The sequence below is a fragment of the Leopardus geoffroyi genome, chromosome C1 (assembly GCF_018350155.1).
Source record: "Leopardus geoffroyi isolate Oge1 chromosome C1, O.geoffroyi_Oge1_pat1.0, whole genome shotgun sequence".
Taxonomy (NCBI): domain Eukaryota; kingdom Metazoa; phylum Chordata; class Mammalia; order Carnivora; family Felidae; genus Leopardus; species Leopardus geoffroyi.
Window position 1 is genome coordinate 57834844 of NC_059328.1, and position 21556 is coordinate 57856399.

Genomic DNA, 21556 nt, shown 5'->3' on the forward strand with positions numbered 1-21556 from the left:
ATGGGAGTTGAATGAAAGAATGGATTTTTACATTGAATGCCTACAAGTATTTCATTCCACGCATGTTTCTGAAATTTGTCCTTAAATGATCAATGTACATGTAATGATAGTAGCTAAAGTATCAATATTCCCACTGTTAATGTGCTTGCCAACATTTGGGATTATTAGATATTTTAAGTGTTGGCTAATCAGATGAATATATAAGGGTAGGTTGGTCATTTGTATTTCCATAATCACCAGTGAAGTTGGCATTTTTAAATTTCTTTTTATTGGCAAGTGTAGATTCTTTCTTTACAAATTGTCTTTTTGGCACATTTTCATTTTGGCCCATTTTATTTCTTTTATTGTTTGTCTGTTAGGTTCCTGGTGATTCAAAAGATCTATTTACTGTGAACACTTTTTCCTTGTTAGTTAAATGGGCTACAAATATTATCTCCCAATTTGTGGTTTGTCTTTTCACTTTGCTTAGGATGCCATTTGTCATGGAGAAGTTGCCAATTTCAATGTAATAAAATGTGTCACTCTTTCCTTTGTAGTCTGTATTTTTAAAGCTTATTTAAGAACTTCTTTCCTACTTTAATATCATAAATATATTTCTCTATATTTTCTTCCAAAAGTATTAGTTTTTCTTTTCACGTTGAGGCCCTTAATCCATTTGCAACTTATTTTCCTATGCTGTATATAATCAAAATTTATTTTTTCCATATGAGTAAGATGATTAATTGGTCCAGCAACATTTATTACATCATCCCTTGTTTCCTCATTAATTTTTAATTCAACCTCTTTTACATATGAAAGACATTTTTTTCCAAACTCTTTCCTGCCCTGTCAGCCCACTTGCCTGTTCCTGTGCCAATATCACATTTTTATGATCACTATAACTAATATTAAGTTTCAATATCTGATAATCCAAGACCTCATTTTTTTCCTTTTCAAGAGTGTCTTGCTATTCTTGGTATTCAACTCTTCCATATGAATTTTAGTTTTAACTTCTTGAAATTTTTAAACAATTTATTGGCATTTTTTAATTGCCTTGGATTAAAGATTAATTTGGGAAGAATTGATATGTTTGTGACAGTAACTATTGTAATCTATGAGCATACTATGGAACTTTAGCTTTATTTAAGTCTTATTTTGTGTCTTTCAATAAGGTTTTGTGATTTCCTTCAAGAGAGACTTTCACACATTTTGTCAAGAGTTATCTCTAAGCAGTTTAAGTTGCTAGTTTATATTGTATTCATTTTGTAAAAGTGATTTTTACAACTTTAGTTCATGTTATATGGAAACATTATTAATTTTCATATTTTAATCTTACATTCAGCAATGGTGTTGAATTGTAAGTCTCATACATAACCACTAGATTCTTTTGAATTTTTTATGTATAAAATTATATTTTCTGCATGTGACAGGTTTTTCTTTCCCACCCTTTATATGTTTATATATTTTGAGTCATTTTTTAATAAGTTATAATTTCCAAGGAAATCACCTATCCCATCATTTAGATACTCAATTTTATTGTCAAACATCACCCATAGGCTTCTCTTATGTGTTTCATAAATCTCTACCGTATCAGTGGCCATTTGTTCCTTTGTATTTCTAATACTGTTTACTCATGATATCTTTTACTTTAAAAAAAAAATTAAACATACATTTATTTATTGAGAGACAGAGAGAGACAGAGCATGAGAATGGGAGGGGCAGACAGAGGGAGAGACACAGAATCCAAAGCAGGCTCCAGGCTCTGAGCTGTCAGCACAGAGCCTGAAACGGGGCCTGAACTCACAAACCACAAGATCATGACCTGAGCCAAAGTCTGATGCTTAACTGACTGAGCCACCCAAGCGTCCCATGTCTTTTACTTTTTTTTTTTTTTTTAATCATCCATCCTGCCAGAAGTTTTTCTACTTTACTAACTTTTCAAATAATACTCTTTGGCATGTTAGTGTCTCTATTGGTTGGCTTGTTTATTTTCCATCATTGATTTTTACTTTTCTATTTCCAACTGCAGCAATGTTTATCATTCTCCTCCTTTCTTAGGATTTACTCAGTTATTTTCAGTATTCTAACATATTTGAGACTTTTTTAGTCATCACATTATTCTTATTGAACTATATTGCAGACTACATGGTCTAGATGATACTGATGTCTCGTTACTGACTTTCACATTGTGGCCAAGTGTATTGTCAATTTTTTAAATATTTGTTTTTGTTTGTAATAAAAATACATATTTGGGGTGCCAGGGTGGCTCAGTTGGTTGGGCTTGTGAGTTCGAGCCCTACATAGGGCTCTTTGCTGACAGCTCAGATCCTAGAGCCTGCTTCGGATTCTGTGACTCCCTCTCTCTCTGCCCCTCCCCCTGCTTGCACTCTGTCTCTCTCTGTCTTAAAAAAATAAATAAACGTTAAAAAAATACATATTCTCTGGTTATTGAGTACACACTAAGGATCTACTAATAATATAATTACATAAGATGATTAGATATAGATATAGATATAGATATAGATATAGATAGATACATATATAAAGACACAGAGAGGGGAGAGAGACAGGTAAATAAACATTCATGCTGCATTTAAATCACCCTTCCTCTCTTAAGCCTTTTTGTTACCAAAACTACATGCAGCAATCCATGGGTAAATGCATCGCTTTCCATGCCAATGGATTTTTTATTATTTATTCGTTAGATCTTAATTCAGTAGTAAAATAAAAATCCTGTTTATCAGAGATAAACACATTTTATGATATTGTGATCTCTGAATAAATAGTCTATGCCTTTTTGTAGAGCTGATACATGGTCATAATGGAGTAAATTGTTTTATATGGTAAAGCAAGACAATGAATGATAAGGTTTAATTAGGCAGTGGTTCAGTTTTAAGTCTGATGTTGATTTATCATAGCTTCAGAGAGACTGATGCTATAATTTAACGACTTTAATGAAAATGAATTAACATGAAAGCCCTTCCTAATTCTGCAGCAATTAAGTGATTTTTCTCTCATCCTCTAAAACTTATTTCTATGCAAGAAGAGATTTGAACAGCATCATAGTGGGCAAAATCACTATTGTTAGTTAAAATGAAAGGCAATCAGAGTTGAAGGCATTATTATGTGTTTTACTAACTTGCCAATTATTCCACCCTTTCCCTAAATGCATGCAAAACACTAAGGACAAATAATATCCTCAACTTTCTATGAGAGTGAGTTTCTCTCAAACACACTAGAAAAAGAAGAAAGGAGCAGCCAATTATATGATAAAAATCTTTAAAATTTTCAGCATAAGAGAAAGAGATTCAAGAAGTATGTATAAATTCTTAGGGAAGTCTATTTTGGGATGCTTTATTATGAGCTGGGGAGAATATGTTACCATGCAGTTCTCAATTAACAATAAATATGCTTTTTGGTGTTTGGCAAATCATTGGACCATTTGTTTAGAGTAAAGCATATTATTTTGCCCTATTAAATGGCTCGCTCACAACACTCTTAATGTGTTATTTATCTGAAAATCACTAGCACTTGCCTTACTCTAAAACAGGTTTCCTTTCTACAAAGCCCATTTCTACGCAAGATTACAGTGTTAAAATAAACTGAGGATTGACTCCCCGTATTTCCATTAGAGAATATGATGGCAACAAATACCAGGCCTGTGTCCTTGTCACCTTCTCAGCCTGATGCCAGGACTTTTAACTTTTTCTGATGTCTTCGTCAGGAAATAAAATCAACAAGCAATGCTTATGTGTATCATCTGGATTTACTCCATGGGGTATGGAGTTTACAATCGGGTAATATAATATATATTTTTAAAAAGGAATTGCCCTCACCTTCTTATCATTCTTAGGTCTGTTCTGTCACCTAAACTGATAACTTTTCCTTGAGTAACAGCAGAGCCTTTTCTGAGCTGAGTGATTAACCTGTTTTCTGTGTCTTTGTAAATCCTGGAAAATTGTAAGAGAAAAAAATTGAACTGATAATGAAGCATGTGAGCCCTCTCTCTACTACTCTGACTCCCTCCCCGCATCAGTATAAACTCCTTGAGAACAATAACTGCTATACCACACACTCCTTCTCCATCCTCAGTGGCCACATCAATGTGCAGGCAGTAAGTGCTCAATGAAGTGGTTGATTGATAATGAAGGAAGAATTCATCGATCGACTATGAAGTTAGATTATGAAGCAGTTCATTTCACTGTTATGAATGTTTGTTTTTCAATGTGCTTATTTTTGAAATAGAGAAAGGGAGAGAGGGAATCAGGTATCACCCTTTAACTCATTTTATCTATGTCAGATTTATTCCTCTGTGAATCAACTCATTGTTGGTCAAGGTCACAGAGACTTCTCAAAATGTTTGCCAGACATGTCCCTAAGGCAGAATCAGTTGCATGACTGTCTCGAATTATTCATTAGCGTACCTGCATTTGGTTTTTCTCTTTATAATACCACTAAAATAGACATAGTCTTGCAGGAGACTTTTTGATTATCCTTGCTTACCTTCTTACCGAGTTCTCCATTCTCTTCACCAGAGTGGTTAGAGGTAAAGCAAAACATTCCAGTCTGTTTATTCTTCTTATTTTTTTCTCTCTCTTTCTTTTAAGGTGTAACTTGCCTATACAGTTTCTCACAAGTTTACTAATCTAATTCCTGACTGTGTTTCCTTTCTCATGCAGTAGATTGCTCCCTCTGAAATCTCCCTATAATCATTGCTTCCTACTCAGTGGAGTATTGCCTCATTTACCAAATATCTTTGGGGAATGAGGGTTTATATACAAACTAATTTTCCAAAATAAAATTATAATTTATCCTTCTATATATCAAAATATTTAATTTTATTTAATCATTCTGGTTGGAAATTGTTCCAAGGATGTTTCATATTGCATTATCTTCTTTAAATTGGTGTAATTAATGCAATTTAAATTTTCCAGGTTGATTTGAGTTCATCATGGGCTGTCTTATTGAACTTTTATTTTTAATATGTGTAGCTGCTTGCCTCTAAGAAAGATAAGAATGATAGACTTGAATAGTTCTGTTATTAATTTTGTAGTTTTTCCCATCATCTTTTCTATTATCAGATTATCAGTTATAATTTATTCATATTGGCACCCCTTCCTATTTGTTCCTTCTAATAACTGTCAGTTGAATGATATATAAGGAATACAAACATTCTGAACTAGGTTTATAGCACTTGTTGCAGATATGTTAAATTCAGATATAAGGAACTTTATTCTTGAGCACTATACTTAAAGTTTCAGGAAGTTGATACCATCTGAAATTTGACTGAAGGTAATTATACAACAAATGCAGTTTACTATGCCACCATGTAAGAATGCTATGTAGTCAATCATGAATGTGCACTAAATTCAGAGTTCCAGAAAGTTTAGCTTGTTTGTAGTTGACGTAGACAGTACGTATGGAACAAATGCAATATATAGTGCTTTGTTATAAATGCTACCTTACGAATCTTGGGTAGCTAAGACTTATACCCCAAAGTAGTTTAAACCCTAAATTTGATGGAGGCAGCTTATCATAGATAAAATTTGATAGTATTTGGAATAAGGTTGGCCTTGTTTCAAATCCTGGCTTCCCCCACAAGCCTCAGTTTCTTCATTAGTTAAATGGGAGTAATAAACCACTTTATAAAATTGTTATAAATATGAAATAAAGCAAGGTGCTCAAAACTTGTCCTCAAAAAATTCTACTTTTATCTGCTCCTAAATCTAATCCAATTTACTAGATATATAAATAGCCTGCCTGCCTTCTCAAAATTGAAAACAAAATAGCAATTATAAAAATCGGTATCACAAAATAGCATATAAAAATATTAAAATTTTCTAAATTTATTTTCTTCCTTTATTTTATACAAGACATAATATTAAAGTTTTTGTCTTTTATCAGCATATGGCACTTATATCACATAGTGAACCATTTAGACTGCTGATATCTGTGAAATTCAGTAAACAAGTTTTTCAACATGCACTATCCACAACTATTATCATGCATACTAATTCATACAAAAATTATAAGCAACAAAAATAAATTTGGTTATTAAAGAGGGTCTTCTTTTAAAAAAAAAGTTTATTTTATTTATTTTGAGAGAGAGGGAGAGAGAGTGAGGGAGAGAGAGAGAGGGAGAGAAAGAATGAGCAAGTGTGAGCAGGACAGAGAGAGGGAGAGAGAGAATCCCAAACAGTCTCCATCCACACTGTTAATGTAGAGTCCAATGCAGGGCTCGATCTCACAAACCATGAGATCATGACCTGAGCCAAAATGAAGAGTCGGATGCTTAACTGACTGAGCCATCCAGGCACCCCAGTAATAAACGTAAATTTTAATGCATTAGAGAACACTAAATCATTCCAAATTTGGTATTTGTAGGAAGTCTTTTATGTTTTTTTCTAAATATTTATCTTAGAGAGAGAGAGACAGACATAGCATGAGTGGGGGTGGGGGATTGCAGAGAGAGAGGGCGACACAGAACTCAAAGCAGGCTTCAGACTCCGAGCTGTCAGCACAGAGACAGACGTAGAGCCCAAACTCAGGAGCCACAAGATCACAACCTGAGCCGAAGTCAGACACTTAACTAACAAGCCACCCAGGCACCCCAATTTTATGTTTGAATAGAAAGAGATACCTTTCAATCTAAACCCTCTGACTAAAATCAAGTTTCTTTCCGTATTTGTAAAGTATTTTAGTTCATTGCTTCAAGGTATTGATGTGAAAATATAATTAGATCCAATTTAATAAACACTGACTTTTCATTGTTTTCCTAGGTCTGATCTAGGTACTGTCAGGAATTTTAAGAAATTCATGTCAACTGATGAATCTCACTCTCTAACTCCATCCTCCTATTTTTCCAGATGACTTTCTCTTATAGCTCGAAACATGATTTAGCCCTGTCAGAACCACCAATCTATTAATATTCTGACATATCTTTCCAACTTTGCCTTTTTGTTCATATATTTTCTTTTTCCCTCTTTAGATGGCTTGGATTCTGTGGTCACTTGTCAAATGATACCCTTGACACCTTTCCTCCTTTTATATCACTGTGCTGGCTCAGTAAAATTACAAACCTGGTTGAACCCAACTCTCTACCTATTGCTAAAAGGATCTGGAAAAAACATTCAATCACACTGATATCACATTAAATTCATGATCGAAAATCTGAAATGCAGCCTTAACACTTCTCCAAAGTCACGTTTTACTTCCTTAATCCATTGCCTCTCCTCTTCTTGTGATTATTTCATTTGTTTTACTCTTTCTTCAAACTCCCATACTTTCTCTCCTATCTTTATGGCTACTGATTCTACTCCACTGAGAAAATCAAAGCTCTCGGATGATAACTTCCCCCAGACACTTACCATCATATCTACCCATCCACAAGCATCTGCACTCGTATTCTCTGATTCCTGCCCATTAGTACAGATGAACTATTCCTGTTCCTCTCTGAAGCCACTGAATAACCACCCTCTCTTGCCTACCCATGAATATCACTCCAATAATTCTTCTTGCTTTCTACTACATAATCAAGGTTTTTTTCTGCTTGTTTACTCTAATTGGTGTATGCACATGCTGTTATTTTTCCATTCTAAACAAAACTTCTTAGCTCCTCTTTCCTGAATGACTCCCCCTCCCCCTGCTTGTAGCAAAAGGACTAGGTGGGGTTGTCTGTATTCTCTATCTACAATTTTGTTCCTCTTCCTCTCTCAAACCACTCTTATCTTCAAGCCCACTACTCCAACAACATCATTCCAGTCAAGATCACCCTGATTTCTTCATTACTAAATCTACAGGCAGTTTTTGGTCATCATTTCACTTGACCTATCAGCATTATTTCAAACAACTGATCACTTCTTCCCACTTGATACATTTATTTCATTTGGCTTTTAGAAGTCAATACTTACTAATTATCTGTCCCATCTGTCAGATTGATCTTGTTCAGTCTCCTATGTTGATTCTTCCTCTTCTCCCTATCCTCATTTTGGAGTCCTTCATGGTTTGGTTCTTGGTCCTCTTTTCTTCATTATCTCACTCACATCATTGGTGTTCATATTTTGTCTCATGTTTAAATACTATCTATGTAATCATGGATCCCCAGTTTTTTGACCTACAGTCTAGACTTCTCTCCTAAACTCTAGATTCATAAAAAAACAACTACCTGACATCTCCTCTTAGAAGTCTCAAATTACACATGTCCAAAAAATGAACTGTTTATCTTCTCTTCAAAGCCTACTTCACATATTGCTTTTTCTCATCTAAGTTAAAGGCAACCCCTTCATCCAAGATGCTTGAGGCAAAAAAGCCTACAGTCATCCTTGATTCCCTTTTTTTTTTTTTTTTCCATACTCCAGATCTAATCTATCAGGAAATCCTATTGGTCTTACATTCAAAATACATTCAGGCTCCATTCATTTCTCTCTCCTTCCACTACTTTCACCCAGAAGTAGACCACCATCAACTCTTTTCATGTTTTACTATACAGCCTCCAGTTGTCCTCCCTCTTACAAAGGCCACCTTACTCAGGAACCAAAGTGATCCTCTTAAATTATAAATTAGATCATAATACACTCATGTCCTTCAATGTCACTTTATTTCATTCAGAGTAAGAACCAAAGTCCTTGCAATGGCTTCAGAAGCCCCAAATGGGTTGACACCCTCATCTGCTCACCCACATACACAACCTTATTATCCCTCTGACTTAATGTTTTGCTACTTTACTCTTCCTGGCTGTGTTTTAACCACTCTGGACTCCTTGCTATTTCTAGAATACACCAGGCATACTCAGGCCTTATAGAATTTTCACTATTTATTCCCTGTGCCTGAAAGGCTCTTACTTTCCACCCTCAGACATCCAGTCATATGTGTCTCTATCTCTCTCAGTTTCAAGTCCTTGCTCAAATGCCATCTTCCCAATCAATGAGGCTTACCCTAATCACCCTGGTTAACTTGGACATTCCCAGGTATTTCTGATCCTTTTCATTCTGCTATAATTATCTTTTCCCATAGCATTTCTCATTGCTAAGATACTATATAATTTTATACATTTATATTTCTATTATCTTTGTTTTATTATACAAATTTCTCTGATAGAATATATAAGCTCCACAAATGAAGAGAATGTGTCCTTCTTTTTTATGCTATATCCCCAATATTTCTTTAATGTTTATTTTTGAGAGAGAGAGAGAGAGAGAGAGAGAGAATGAGTGGGGGCGAGGAAGAGAGAGAGGGAGACACAGATTCTGAAGCAGGCTCCAGGCACTGAGCTGTCGGCACAGAGTCTGATGCAGGGCTTGAACTCACAAACTGTGAGATCATGACCTGAGCCGAAGTCAGATGCTTAACCGACTGAGCCACCCAGGAGCTCCTGTATCCCCAATATTTAGTACAGTTCTTAACAGAATAAGTATTCAAATATTTGTCTAATATATGAAATGACCCATTTCTCTCAGGGACCTTATTATTATAGTTAACGACTCAAATATCAGGGAATATCAAATATACAATAAGATGGTAAATCAGTGAATCTTCAACTTACAAGCAAGTACCATGTCTTACTATTTTTTGAGTATCATTTCATTTCAGACATTATATAATCTAAAATGCTAGGTATTAAGAAGAGAGAGCTACATGTGCTAAAATAGCTAAATAAATTATCATGCAGATCATTAAATATAAATGTATTTTTATGGATAATATTTAGACTGAAGATTTAGGTGAGAGAGTGGATGAGGACAGGTAAAAATTATAACACATTAAATAAACATATTCAGAAAGTAAGGTTTAAAAACAGTTTATATGTTATGTAAATGTCTTACGCTCGGGTTTGCCTTTCATTTATGATCATAAGGATCAATGTTGCTCTTACTCTTGTTAGGCTCTATGTGTGAGAATGACAAAATTGTTTGCTACATTTAGACTCTAAACTTATCTATTACAGGGGAAAAACATTTGCTTTCATACTTTATTGCCAACTTAGAACCTACTTAAAGCCTAACCCAAGATTTTAAAAACACTTGAGTTTTGATTTTTATTTTGACACCAATAATCTTTTTTATAATTAAATAAATCTGAAAACTATATTACTTATAGGTTTAAGATCATTGTCAAGACTTAGATGTCTGCATTAGTTATAGATGAGATACTCCAAATAAAAGCAATTAACCAGATATATACTAAACTTAATGACTTTTCATTTTCTATAGTGCTACACAGGAAAGATCCGTATTTGATTGATTTCAGAATTCTCCCCTTTCCCTTCTTCTGCACCCCCTCTGGAAGAATGACTGAGATAGAAGCAGCAGGAAAAAGGACAAGAATGAATAACCCACAAAGGGCATAAGTTCCTGAATAATTTTGAAAGTTGAGCAGGAACTTTTTGAACCCATTTTTTTAAAGGAAGGGAAAAACAAAACAAAACAAAACCCCACAATTAATCAGATAAAATAGTCAATCATATCTTTTCTACTTCAAGGTATTAATATTCTGTTAATGCAGTTTTGATCATTCCATTACATTAAACATTTATTTCTTTTTTTTATTTTATTTTTTTTTATTTTTTATTTTTTTAAATTGAAAACACTGTGTTTCAGAGGACCATACAGATCAGTTTCAAAGACTGGTTGATGAAGATGTGGATTCTATAATCAAATCAAATGTAATTTTAATAAGAAATAACATAATGAAGTAAAAAGGAATAAAAGATATAGTGTTAAAAAATTGAATTATATCCTACCTTATACATTCTCATCTGTAAACACCCATTAGTATTTAAATAAGACACTGAATCTTTGTGAATGTATGGTTTGTCATCCATAAAATGCAAATAATATTGCTTAATATATCTTCCCATAAGACTATTAAGATAAGTTATTTTACACAGTAGTATAGAGACGAGTAAGTTACCTTAATTCTTATTAATATATGAATTATATCTAGTGCCATACTAATTTCTTTACCTTCCTACTATCTAATACTCAGATCAACTCTTTGAATTAGACAAAAAATGAATAAGTGATGCTCAAATATTATATAAAATAATATCTAGTTAAGTGACAGCACTGAGATATGACAGCACAGTTACGATTCTAACCTGTACTTTTAACTCTTTGATAAATGACCTCTTCATGTTTAGGTTGAACTATAAGTTAAAGTTATGCTCTAGAACTTAAACTCTAGGGCCCATATATTAGTATATATGGTAAAGTTCCCCCTGGAAACCTTTGAACATTTATCTCAGATACTATATTGATTAGCTATAGGGATCCTTCAGCACACTAATTCCTATTTATTTGCTGTGTTCTCTTAGGTGGATAAATTTTACAAATGTGTTACCTCAAGCCAGCCCATTTTGATATTTGGTTCCTTTGTTGACTGACACAGTCTTCTTCCATTTACTGTTGACCCTTGAACAATACAGGGGTTGGGCACCAATTCCTACACAGTTGAAAATCGACATAAAACTTTTTACTCTCCCAAAACTGAACTATTAATAGCATACTATTGACCAGAAGCCTTATCAATTACACACAGCCAATCAACACATACAAATGTATTAAATACTATATTCTTACAATCACATAAACTAGAGAAAAGAAAATGTTAATAAATTCATAGAGAAGAGAGACTGCATTTACAGTACTGCATGTATTTATCAAAAAAGAATCCATGTTTAAGTGGACCCATGTAGTTCAAACACATGTTGGTCTGGGGTCAACTGTATTTCCCTTTTTTTTAATAATTTATTTTTTTAGTTAGCAAAAGGTGAAACAGTGATTTCAGGAGTAGATTCCTTAATGCCCCTTACCCATTTAGCCCATCCCCCCTCCCACAACCTCTCCAAGTAACCCTTTGTTTGTTCTCTGTATTTAAGAGTCTGTTATATTTTGTCCCCCTACCTGTTTTTATATGACTTTTGCTTCCCTTCCCTTTTGCTCACCTGTTTTGTATCTTAAAGTCCTCATATGAGTGAAGTCATATGATGTTTGTCTTTCTCTGACTAATTTTGCTTAGCATCATACCCTCCAGTTCCATCCACATAGTTGCAAATGGCAAGGTTTCATTCTTTTTGATTGTTGAGTAATACTCCATTGTATATATATATGCCACATCTTTTTTATCCATTCATCCAAATATTTGTTATCTTTCCACATTTTTTCTTGTGGTTGATTTCAAGTTACAAAGTGTTATGGTCTGAAAATATGTATGGTATGATCTTGATCTTTTTGTACTTGTTGAGGGCTGATTTGTGTCCCAGTATGTGATCTATTCTGGAGAACATTCCATGTGCACTGGAGAAGAATGTATATCCCACTGCTTTAGGATGAAATGTTCTGCATATATCTGTTAAGTCCATCAGGTTCGGTGTGTCATTCAAAGCCATTGTTTCCTTCTTGATTTTGTGTTAGATGATCTGTCTATTGCTATAAGTGAAGTGTTGAAGTCCCTTAGTATTATGGTATCATTACCAATGAGTTCCTTTATGCTTGTGATTCACTGATTTATATATTTGGATGTTCCACATTTGGAGCATAAATGTTTACAATTGTTAGATCTTTTTGGTGGATAGACCCCTTAATTATTATATAATGTCCTTCTTCATCTCTTGTTATGGTCTTTATTTTAAAGTATACATTATCTGATATAAGTATGGCTACTCTGGCTTTCTTTTGGTGACTGTTAGCATGATGGTTCTCCATCCCCTTACTTTCAATCTGAAGGTGTCTTTAGGTCTAAAGTGGGTTTGTTGTAAACATCATTTAAATGGATCTTGTTTTCTTACCCATTCTGTTACCCTATGTCTTTTAATTGGAGCATTTAGCCTATTGATGTTTAGAATGAATACTGAAAGATATGAATTTATTGCCATTATGTTGCCCATAGAGTTGGAGTTTCTGTTGGTGTTCTTTGATCATTTCTAGTCTTTGTTGTTTTTGGTCTTTTTTTTCCCCATCTTTTCTCCCCTCAGAGAGTCCTGCTTAAAATTTCTTGCAGGGCTGGCTTAGTGGTCACAAACTCCTTTAATTTTTGTTTGTCTTGGAAACTTTTTATCTCTCTATTTTAAATGACAGTGTGCTGGATAAAGAATTCTTGGCTGCATATTTTTCTGATTCAGCACATTGAATATATCCTGCCACTCCTTTCTGGCCTGCCAAGTTTCTGTGGACAGGTCTGCGGCAAACCTGATCTGTCTTCCCTTGTGGGTTAAGGACTTTTTTCCCTTGCTGCTTTCATGATTCTTTCCTTGCCTGAATATTTTGTGAATTTGACTATGGTATGCCTTGTTGATGGTGAGTTTTTGTTGAATCTAATGGGAGTCTTCTGTACTTCCTGGATTTTCATGTCTGTATCTTTCCCAAGGTTAAAAAAGTTTTCCACTATGATTTGATCACATAATCCTTCTACCCCTTTTTCTCTCTCTTCATCTTCTGGGCCCCCTATGATTCTGATGTTGTTCCTTAATGAGTCACTGATTTCTCTAATTTTTAAATCGTGCTCTTTTGCCTTAGTCTCTCTTTTTTTCTGCTTCATTGTTCTCTATAAGTTTGTCCTCTATACCATTGATTCACTGCTCTGCCTCATCCATCCTTGCTGCTGTGGCATCTATTTGAGATTGCATCTCAGTTATAACATTTTTTATTTCATCCTGACTAATTTTTATCTCCACAGAAAGTGATTCTAATCTGTTTGCAACTGTAGCTAATATACTTACTATCATGATTCTAAATTCTGGTTCAGACATTTTGCTTGTGTCTGTGTTGATTAAGTCCCTGACTGACATTTCTTCCTGTTTTTTTTTTTTGGGGGGGGGGTGAATTCCTTCGTTTCATCATTTTTGGAAGAAAAGGAATTAACATGGTAAAAAAAAAATTAAAAATAAAAACTTAAAAACAACACAAAAAAATCAAATAAAGAATGCTAGATCCTAGGTTGTCCTGGTCTGGTTGTTGAAAGGAGCTTGATAGATTAGAGAAAAAAGGGAAAGATAAGAAAGGGGGGGGGAAAGGAAAAAAGAGTAAAATGTTTGAAAATTTGAAAAAGTTAATACAATGAAATAGAATAAAATAAAATGATGGAAGTAAAAAAAATAGAATTTTATATATTTACAAAAAAGTAAGAAATATAGTAGAAAAAATTAACGAAGAATATTTGTAATAGAATTGGAGAATAAAAATAATTTTTTTCTCTTTCTGTATTTAAGAATAAGAACAGGAAAAAAAAAAAACCTGAATAGATGGACCAGAAAATAGATTGAAGTGCAATTGAAATTACATCCTTTTCCCCTAGAAGTCAAACTATGAAGCACTTTATAGTCCATAAACTAAGCAGGTGGAGAGACTTGTGTTGTTCCTGAAGAGCCTGGTTGGCCCCGTGTGCGGGGCTTAGTGTAAAGGCTCCATTCTCCACTAGATGGTGCTCCTTAGCTTACTGGGGTGGTTTGTGCAGTGCCTCTAGGTGTGCATGTTCATGCGTAGGAGGGGTGAAAATGGTATCACCCAGCTACCCTGTCTATAGTATTGGAACTCTGTGCTGTCCCGACCAGCAGTCGTGCACCTCTCCTTTGTCTCCAGAGTCTGTCCACTCCCCACTTTTACACTGCCTGTGACCAAGCCATCAGGTTGCCAGGTGACACCTCCCTCCTGAGTTTTATCTCAGATGTGGCTGTGTTTCCCAACCCCTCATTCTGAGGGACTGCGGCTTTGACCTGTTCTGACCCTCTGGGGGAGGGTTTCACTGAGCAGTGGCCAGGTGCCCACCTGCCCCCAGGAACGATTGTGGGACAATGCTGCTGCCTATACCCAGAGACCATGGATGAGTGCCAGCCTGCCCCAGAAAAAGTTTATGCAATTGTGTAGCAGTAGCCTTTGAAGGATTATGGTAAATCACAACACACATCTGGCACCAGGCTTCCTATTTAATTAACATCCTTGATCTAGCACCAGTGAATGTGGTTGTTCTCCAGTGTCTGTTGGGACCTTTGAGTGTCGGGTGGCCGCACAGCCTCTACCAAATGCCTTCCCAACAGATGAACTACCTCTTTCTATGTGGCCATTGTACCCCTTGGACCTCACTCTCTTCTCCTGGGGATTTGCTCTTACCACCATAGCTTCATCAGGTATTGAGCTGTGGAGTTTCAGACTCCACTCTCCCCCTGTTTAGAGTCTTCATGGAACTTAAACCCTCTCCTTTCTTCTTTCTCCCTTTTTTTCTTTCAGTTCCTCATGTACTCTTTCTTTTCTGTCCAGCTGCTTTTGGGCAAGGGGGATGCTTTCCATACTCTCTCCCCACCCTGTGTCCGTCCTCTCTCTGCAAGCAAAAACAGCTCCTTGCCCTCTGCAGCTTTCTCCCTCAGTTCACCTCTCCGTGCCACATACCTGCTGAGTTCTGTGATTCTGGTTGTGCAGATTGTTGTGTTAAGCCTCAAATCAGTTTTCTAGGTGGGCAGGATGGTTTAGTGTTGATCTGGCTATATTTCAAGGATGAGAGACTCAAAAAAATTTTCCGTGCTGTTCCATCATCTTGGCCCTTCCTCTGTATTTCTAATCATTATAGGTAACATTTATGCAGCACCTTGTGCCAATTGCTTTGCTGCTTTATCTCTCTATCCTCACCACAACTGTCTTTGAAACCATTCATATAATCAGCATTTTTCATAGTAGACATTGAACATTTAAATGGGTTACCGAACCAGTAAGTGATGAAGTTGGGATTCCATCTTAATCCAATAGACTCAGCTCTGATCAAGTTTAAGTTTGAACTACAAACAACATAATATGTTTTTAAACAAATAATTTAGTAGTATTTTCACCACAGAAGGGAATTACATTTTCAGTAGAAGATAAAGAGATACAATCTTTTCTTTAAAATTATTTTTTAATTTGATTCTGCTTCCATGTCTTGGTTCACACATAATTAAGAAGGCAGGCACGTGTAGAGATAAGGCATCAGGTATACCAGTATGCAATGAGCCCCAACTGGTTGCTGAACAAAAAAGCTAAAGTCATAAAGGAAGCCTTACCCACCTGTTGGTTGCAGATATCCAAAGGAAATATAAATACCATAGGGGAAATATTGAGGACATCTCAAGGATTGACATATTGACTTCTTTGCCATTTTATTCGGGTCTAGTTAATGAGGGTGGCTCTAGATGTTATGGCCTTTCCAAAAAAGAGAATTGGCTTTTCTCATTCAATTTGTATGTAACAGAGCTCCTACACTTCCTTGGGTTCTTAACTAAGAAGCAAAGATACCTCAGCAATAACTTTAGGACAGCATAGTTTCTGATGAACTTTCACATAGGGAGAAAAAGCATGAGAAATGTCTCCATACCCTCTTTTGTACCCTTATTTTGCAGTGGATAAATGACCTGTCTTGGTTTGACTGTCCTCCTGCTGCTTCACTGGGCTTCAAGGTTCTGTGGACATGGTGGTGTAGGTCAATGGAATCTTGGAAGGTGGTGGTTTTCTTTCTTGACTGTACATCATTAAAAAGTTCAACAAAATCCTGCCACAAAATGTTCCTTATCCTCTTGTCAAATATGAAATACTGAGTAGGTCTAGTACTTTATAGGAATATTACCCCCTTAATAATTTCAAAAATTTAGAGCTGGTAGTACTGTAGACATATAGGAATAGCTTCATATTGCTGCCCTCTCTTCTATCTCTTGTATAACCTACTATATTTGATTCATTTGTATCAACTGAAATATCCTCCACATCTTTTATTTCTTTGACCCTCACACTTATGGATTAGGTTTGTGGCTTACTGAGTTTCAGTTTTGTAGAAAGACCTGTTTTTCTGTTACATAGCCCACAGCACAACTTTGACAGCAGATGAGCAGTTCTCTAAGAGTGATAGGGTGATGAGCCAGGCTGGCTGCCTCAGAGACTGGAAAGAGGACCCGATGAAGAGTTGTTCACCTGTTCACCCTTTCAGGCAGATGTAGAACTACATTCTGTGCAGCCAACAAGAAGAATTGCATAAAATTTATTAGAGACCCACATTAGTTTGGGAATATCTATTGGTTTTGTGATATATCCCTATGTATCTTTCACATGTTCAATCTTCCAATCTTGTAAAAGAAGCCAAGGTTTTCCTTTCTGTTTTCTTATATCTGCTGATATCCCCTTACTACAGTAGTAGCACTTAATAATCAAATACCTAGTTATTTTTATTGCTTTAAATTAGTAAAAACCCAAGATCTATCTTATGCTGAGCATACAATTGTCTTCAATTTATAACCAATTTCCAAGTATTATTGTGCTAAAATATTATTTAACATTTAAATTTTATTTTTTAAATGTATGTATATATTATAGACACTAACATATTATTACATTGTTATACTTATTTAAATGATTATCCTAATGGTATATTTGTACTATATCTGTACTATATATTAACTCATAATTTTAGTTAATTATTCTCAATATTAGAACTATAGTTTGAAGAATTTTTGCTGGGACATTTTCATGTTCCTTTTTATTTATTTATTTATTTGTTTACATTTTAGGTGTACAAGAATTTCCAGAAAACATTAAATGTTGTAAGTGTTTAACAATTATTGAAGCCAGTGTCAATCCCATTTCTAAGTGAGTATGAATGATTACATTTTATTTATATTAATGTTTCCATTGGATAATAATGTACCCATATAAAGGAAATTCACATAACAAATGAGTTTTAAATCATGCATTTAAAATTCAATTTAACAGAATGATGGGGGAAAATAATGAAATCAGAATAGTTTAACAAAAGATGATTAAAAGCTTTGCTGAATAATGATGAAGGCCTAATCGGCACAAGATGGCATTACTATGAAGCAGACTATGTCATCATTTTCCTGTGCCTTTCAGGCAACATTCCATGAAAGAGCACTGAAACTAAGGAAACAGTTATTAGTTATGATCATGATGGAAAATTAACACTAAGGATGTGATGAAAGTTCACGAGAGTGCAAGAGGTTAATAAATTGATAGGTGCATGAAAATAGTTGATCATGTAGTTCAGACTGGAAAATGAATTAAGTATGACCAGATAAGGAGAGTATTTGTGTACCAGGAAGAGCAAAAAGACAATTCTATGACGATAACAAAATGGAAGACTTGGATGGTAAAGATACTGTGATCAGAAATGGGATATTTGTGGGAATGCCTGGGTGGTTTAGTCAGTTAAGCATCAGACTCCTGATTTCAGCTCAGGTCATGATCTGTTGAGTTCATGGGATAGAGCCCCATGTTGAGCTCTGTGCTGACATTGCAGAGACTGCTTGGGATTCTCTCTCTCTCCACCTCTCTCTTGTCCCTTCCCCACTCGCACTCTCTGTCTCTCTCAAAATAAATAAATAAACATAAGAGAAAAAGAAAATCATCTAAAACAAAGAAATGGGTATTTGTGGCTTATGATCTGTTAGTAGAGAAATGCCATGGGAAGATGAGAGCCAGCATGTGTCAATGTTGGCAAATTAATGTTATGTCATAGGGATACAGTGTACTGTGCAATCAAATAGGTCAAGAAACCATGGAATGAATGGATTGGATAAATCATGAATCTGAATGTTAAAGTCACTTAACAGTTAAAGTAGAAATAAAACCTGGAAAGACAGTAGTAGCAATATTTGGGAGAGATTAAAACAATTCAATGGTATGGGACACAGATAAGTAGTCTCAGAGTAAGACTGACATTATAATTATACAAAAACTGATAATAGAATTTGAAAAAAAAATCCTGAGTCTTCTGTCTGTATGGAGTTGGGGAGACTAGGAAAAACTGAAGCCCACTAGAAAAGCATTTAATGAGTGGAGTGTTTTTTAGAAGACCAAAGGAAGTTTATCAAAGGGAGTGTGAAGGGAGATTTTTTATCAATACAGTTAAGAAGAGGTAGTAATGAGGATGGTTTCTTTATGGATCATGAAAAGAGTCTGTAGATAAGACTAGGAACAGAATATAAAAGAAGGAGATAGAAGTTTAGATGGAGATCTTTACAGTGAATTGTTTGTAAAATAATTTAAGGCCTTTAGTAGAAAGTATGGAACATCAAGAAGTAAGATATGTTTGAAAAATAACAACTTTTCTACCTTAAAAAGAGTATGGAAGTAAAAAAACAACTGTGAAAAGTGTTTTCCAAAACTTTTAAACCAGAATGCAATTTTCTCAACAAAGAATAGGCATTAGTAACTTTTCACACCAAGACTGCAACCAAGTCCTTGACTTGAGTTATAATCCAGGGCAGATGATGAATTGTTTTGACTTCTATATCTTTAATTCTAATAGCTCATCTTATTTAGGAATCATGATAATGTCTTTGGGAGTAGAAATCCGATGATAATTTATATCTTTAAGAAGCTTAAAGACTGTGGTTTGACTATGTCTCTGAATTCCTTCCATATGTTTAACTTTTCAAAAGATGAATGAGTATGTCCTACTTCATCAAAAAATGCCTAACACTAAAAGCATTAAGTAATTTGGGAATTAATAAAAAATTACTCAATACAAAAATCAATTTAAGTAGTATACTAATTGTAAAAGATTTTTAAGATATATTTTACATACGGCATGTATAGCTCAGTGAATTTATTGTACAGTTCCCAGCCATGTTGACCTTCTCCATAAGCAGTCCACAACATAGCAGCTTGCTTCTTTAAGGCCAGCAGCTGAGTAGTTAATTTTCTAGCAAGACAGTATTATAATATAGTTATGAGAGTGACATCTCATCATATATGCCATATTCCATTGATTAGAAGCAAGTCACAATTCTTATCACACTCTAAGGAAGATCATACAAAAGCATGAACATCAGGAAGTGAGGGTCATGGAGGCTACCTTGGAATCTGTCCACCACATCTTTGATATCTGGTTTGCTGAGACTTTTTATTATCACTGGATATCGAATTTTGTCAAAGCTCTTTTTTTTTTCAAACATGTTGACATGATGATGTGTTTTTTCTTCTTCAGTCTAATGATATAGTGAATTACATTGAATGTTTTTTGAATGATGATCCAAATTTGCATCCCAGGAATAAACCTTAATTGATTAGGAAGTATTACTTTTTTATAAATTAATGGCTCTGATTTGCTAATATTTTGTAGAGGATTTTCCCATCTATATTCATGAAGCATATTAGTCTGAAATTTTTTTCTTGTAATTTCTTTGCCTGGCTTTGGTAACAGGGTAAAAACTGGCCTCATAAAAATAGTTTGGAATCATTCTCTACTATTTTCTATAAGAGTTTGTACGGAATTAGAATTATTTCTTCCTCATATATTGGTAGAATTTGCCAGTACAGCCATCTGAGCCTGGACTTCTCTTAATGGGAAGTTTTCTAATTATAAATTTCAATACCATAATAACTATTGAAATTACCTGTTTTTTTTTTTTTTTTGAGTGATCTTTGATAGTTTGTGATTTTCAGGAATTGTACATTCATATAAGTTTTCAAATTTATTGGCATCTTAATTTTTATAATGTTCTTTTATCAGCCCTTAAATATCTACAGGTTCTCTAGTGGTGCTCTCTCTTCCATTCTTGTAATCCATAAGTTGTGTCTTTCTTTTTTTTTGCTTGATCAGTCTGACCAGAGATTTGTCAATTTTGTTGCTCTTTTCAAAACACCATTTTTGGGTTTCATTGGTTTTTCTCTCTTGCTTTTCTGTTCATTTTCTTTGACTCGAGATTTGTATGAAGCAGTAAGTCATAAAGACCCTGGAATATAAAAGTTACAGTTTTCAGTATTATTATCTTAGTTTTAGTTTTAGTTTTAGATGTGAACTTTATAGTATAGTCTGAATGCCTTAACCAAGTCATTGGTGAAAATTACCACGAAAAAATTGAAAACAAAAACTACTTAATGAGAAAAGCATGGACCAACATTTATTGAGAGTCCATCATGTCTCATACTTTTAGATACATTATTTCATTTTCATCTTTTCAGTAACCTTATGAAATAGGTAAACATTATCTGTATACCCTTTTACAGATAGAAACACATTAAGATAGTATTTAGATGCTTGGGATTCTTTTGCTGTATTTCACCAATTCTGAAGAAACATTTGATCTTGGTTTAAATTAAAAGCTACATTTTGAAAATTTTGACACATTTTAATGCATAACAATAAGGACATTGCTAATAAATTATGGTACATCTACTGGATGGATACAAAGATTATATATAGGGTAACCATATGTCTCTGTTTGCTCAAATCATCCTAGTTTATACCACTTGATGTGACATGATTAATAACAGCTCATTTTTAATTCTCAAAAATGTCCTAGTTTGAAAGATAGATTATGTAGTGATTCTGATTATATAGCAAAATCGAAAGATAATTACAAAGTAAAGGGAGAAATCATGATCCTATTTTTCAGTGATGTTAAAACATTTCATGGAAAATAGATTAGAAATACCTAAAATGGTGCCACCTGGGTGGCTCAGTCAGTTAAGCGTCTGACTTTGGCTTAGGCCATGATCTCGCAGTTTGTGAGTTTGAGTCCTGCGTTGGGCTCTTTGCTGATAGCTCAGAGCCTGAAGTCTGCTTCTGATTCTCCCTCTCTCCCCCTCTTCCATCTCGAAAACAA

At 34.6% G+C, this 21556-nt stretch overlaps 1 protein-coding gene across 13 annotated transcripts in view; it reads left to right on the forward strand.

Annotated features, from left to right (window-relative positions):
* Positions 1-21556, forward strand: part of LRRC7 (leucine rich repeat containing 7) — a 552029-nt gene that overhangs the window by 247580 nt on the left and 282893 nt on the right. For all 13 annotated transcript variants that reach the window (XR_006712370.1, XR_006712369.1, XR_006712368.1 and 10 more), the window contains one exon: positions 17495-17573. Coding sequence is in view for 10 of the 13 variants with exons in the window: in XM_045477806.1 (XP_045333762.1) it covers positions 17495-17573 (79 nt within the window). In the remaining 3 variants the exon portion in view is untranslated. The remainder of the gene's footprint in view (positions 1-17494; positions 17574-21556) is intronic.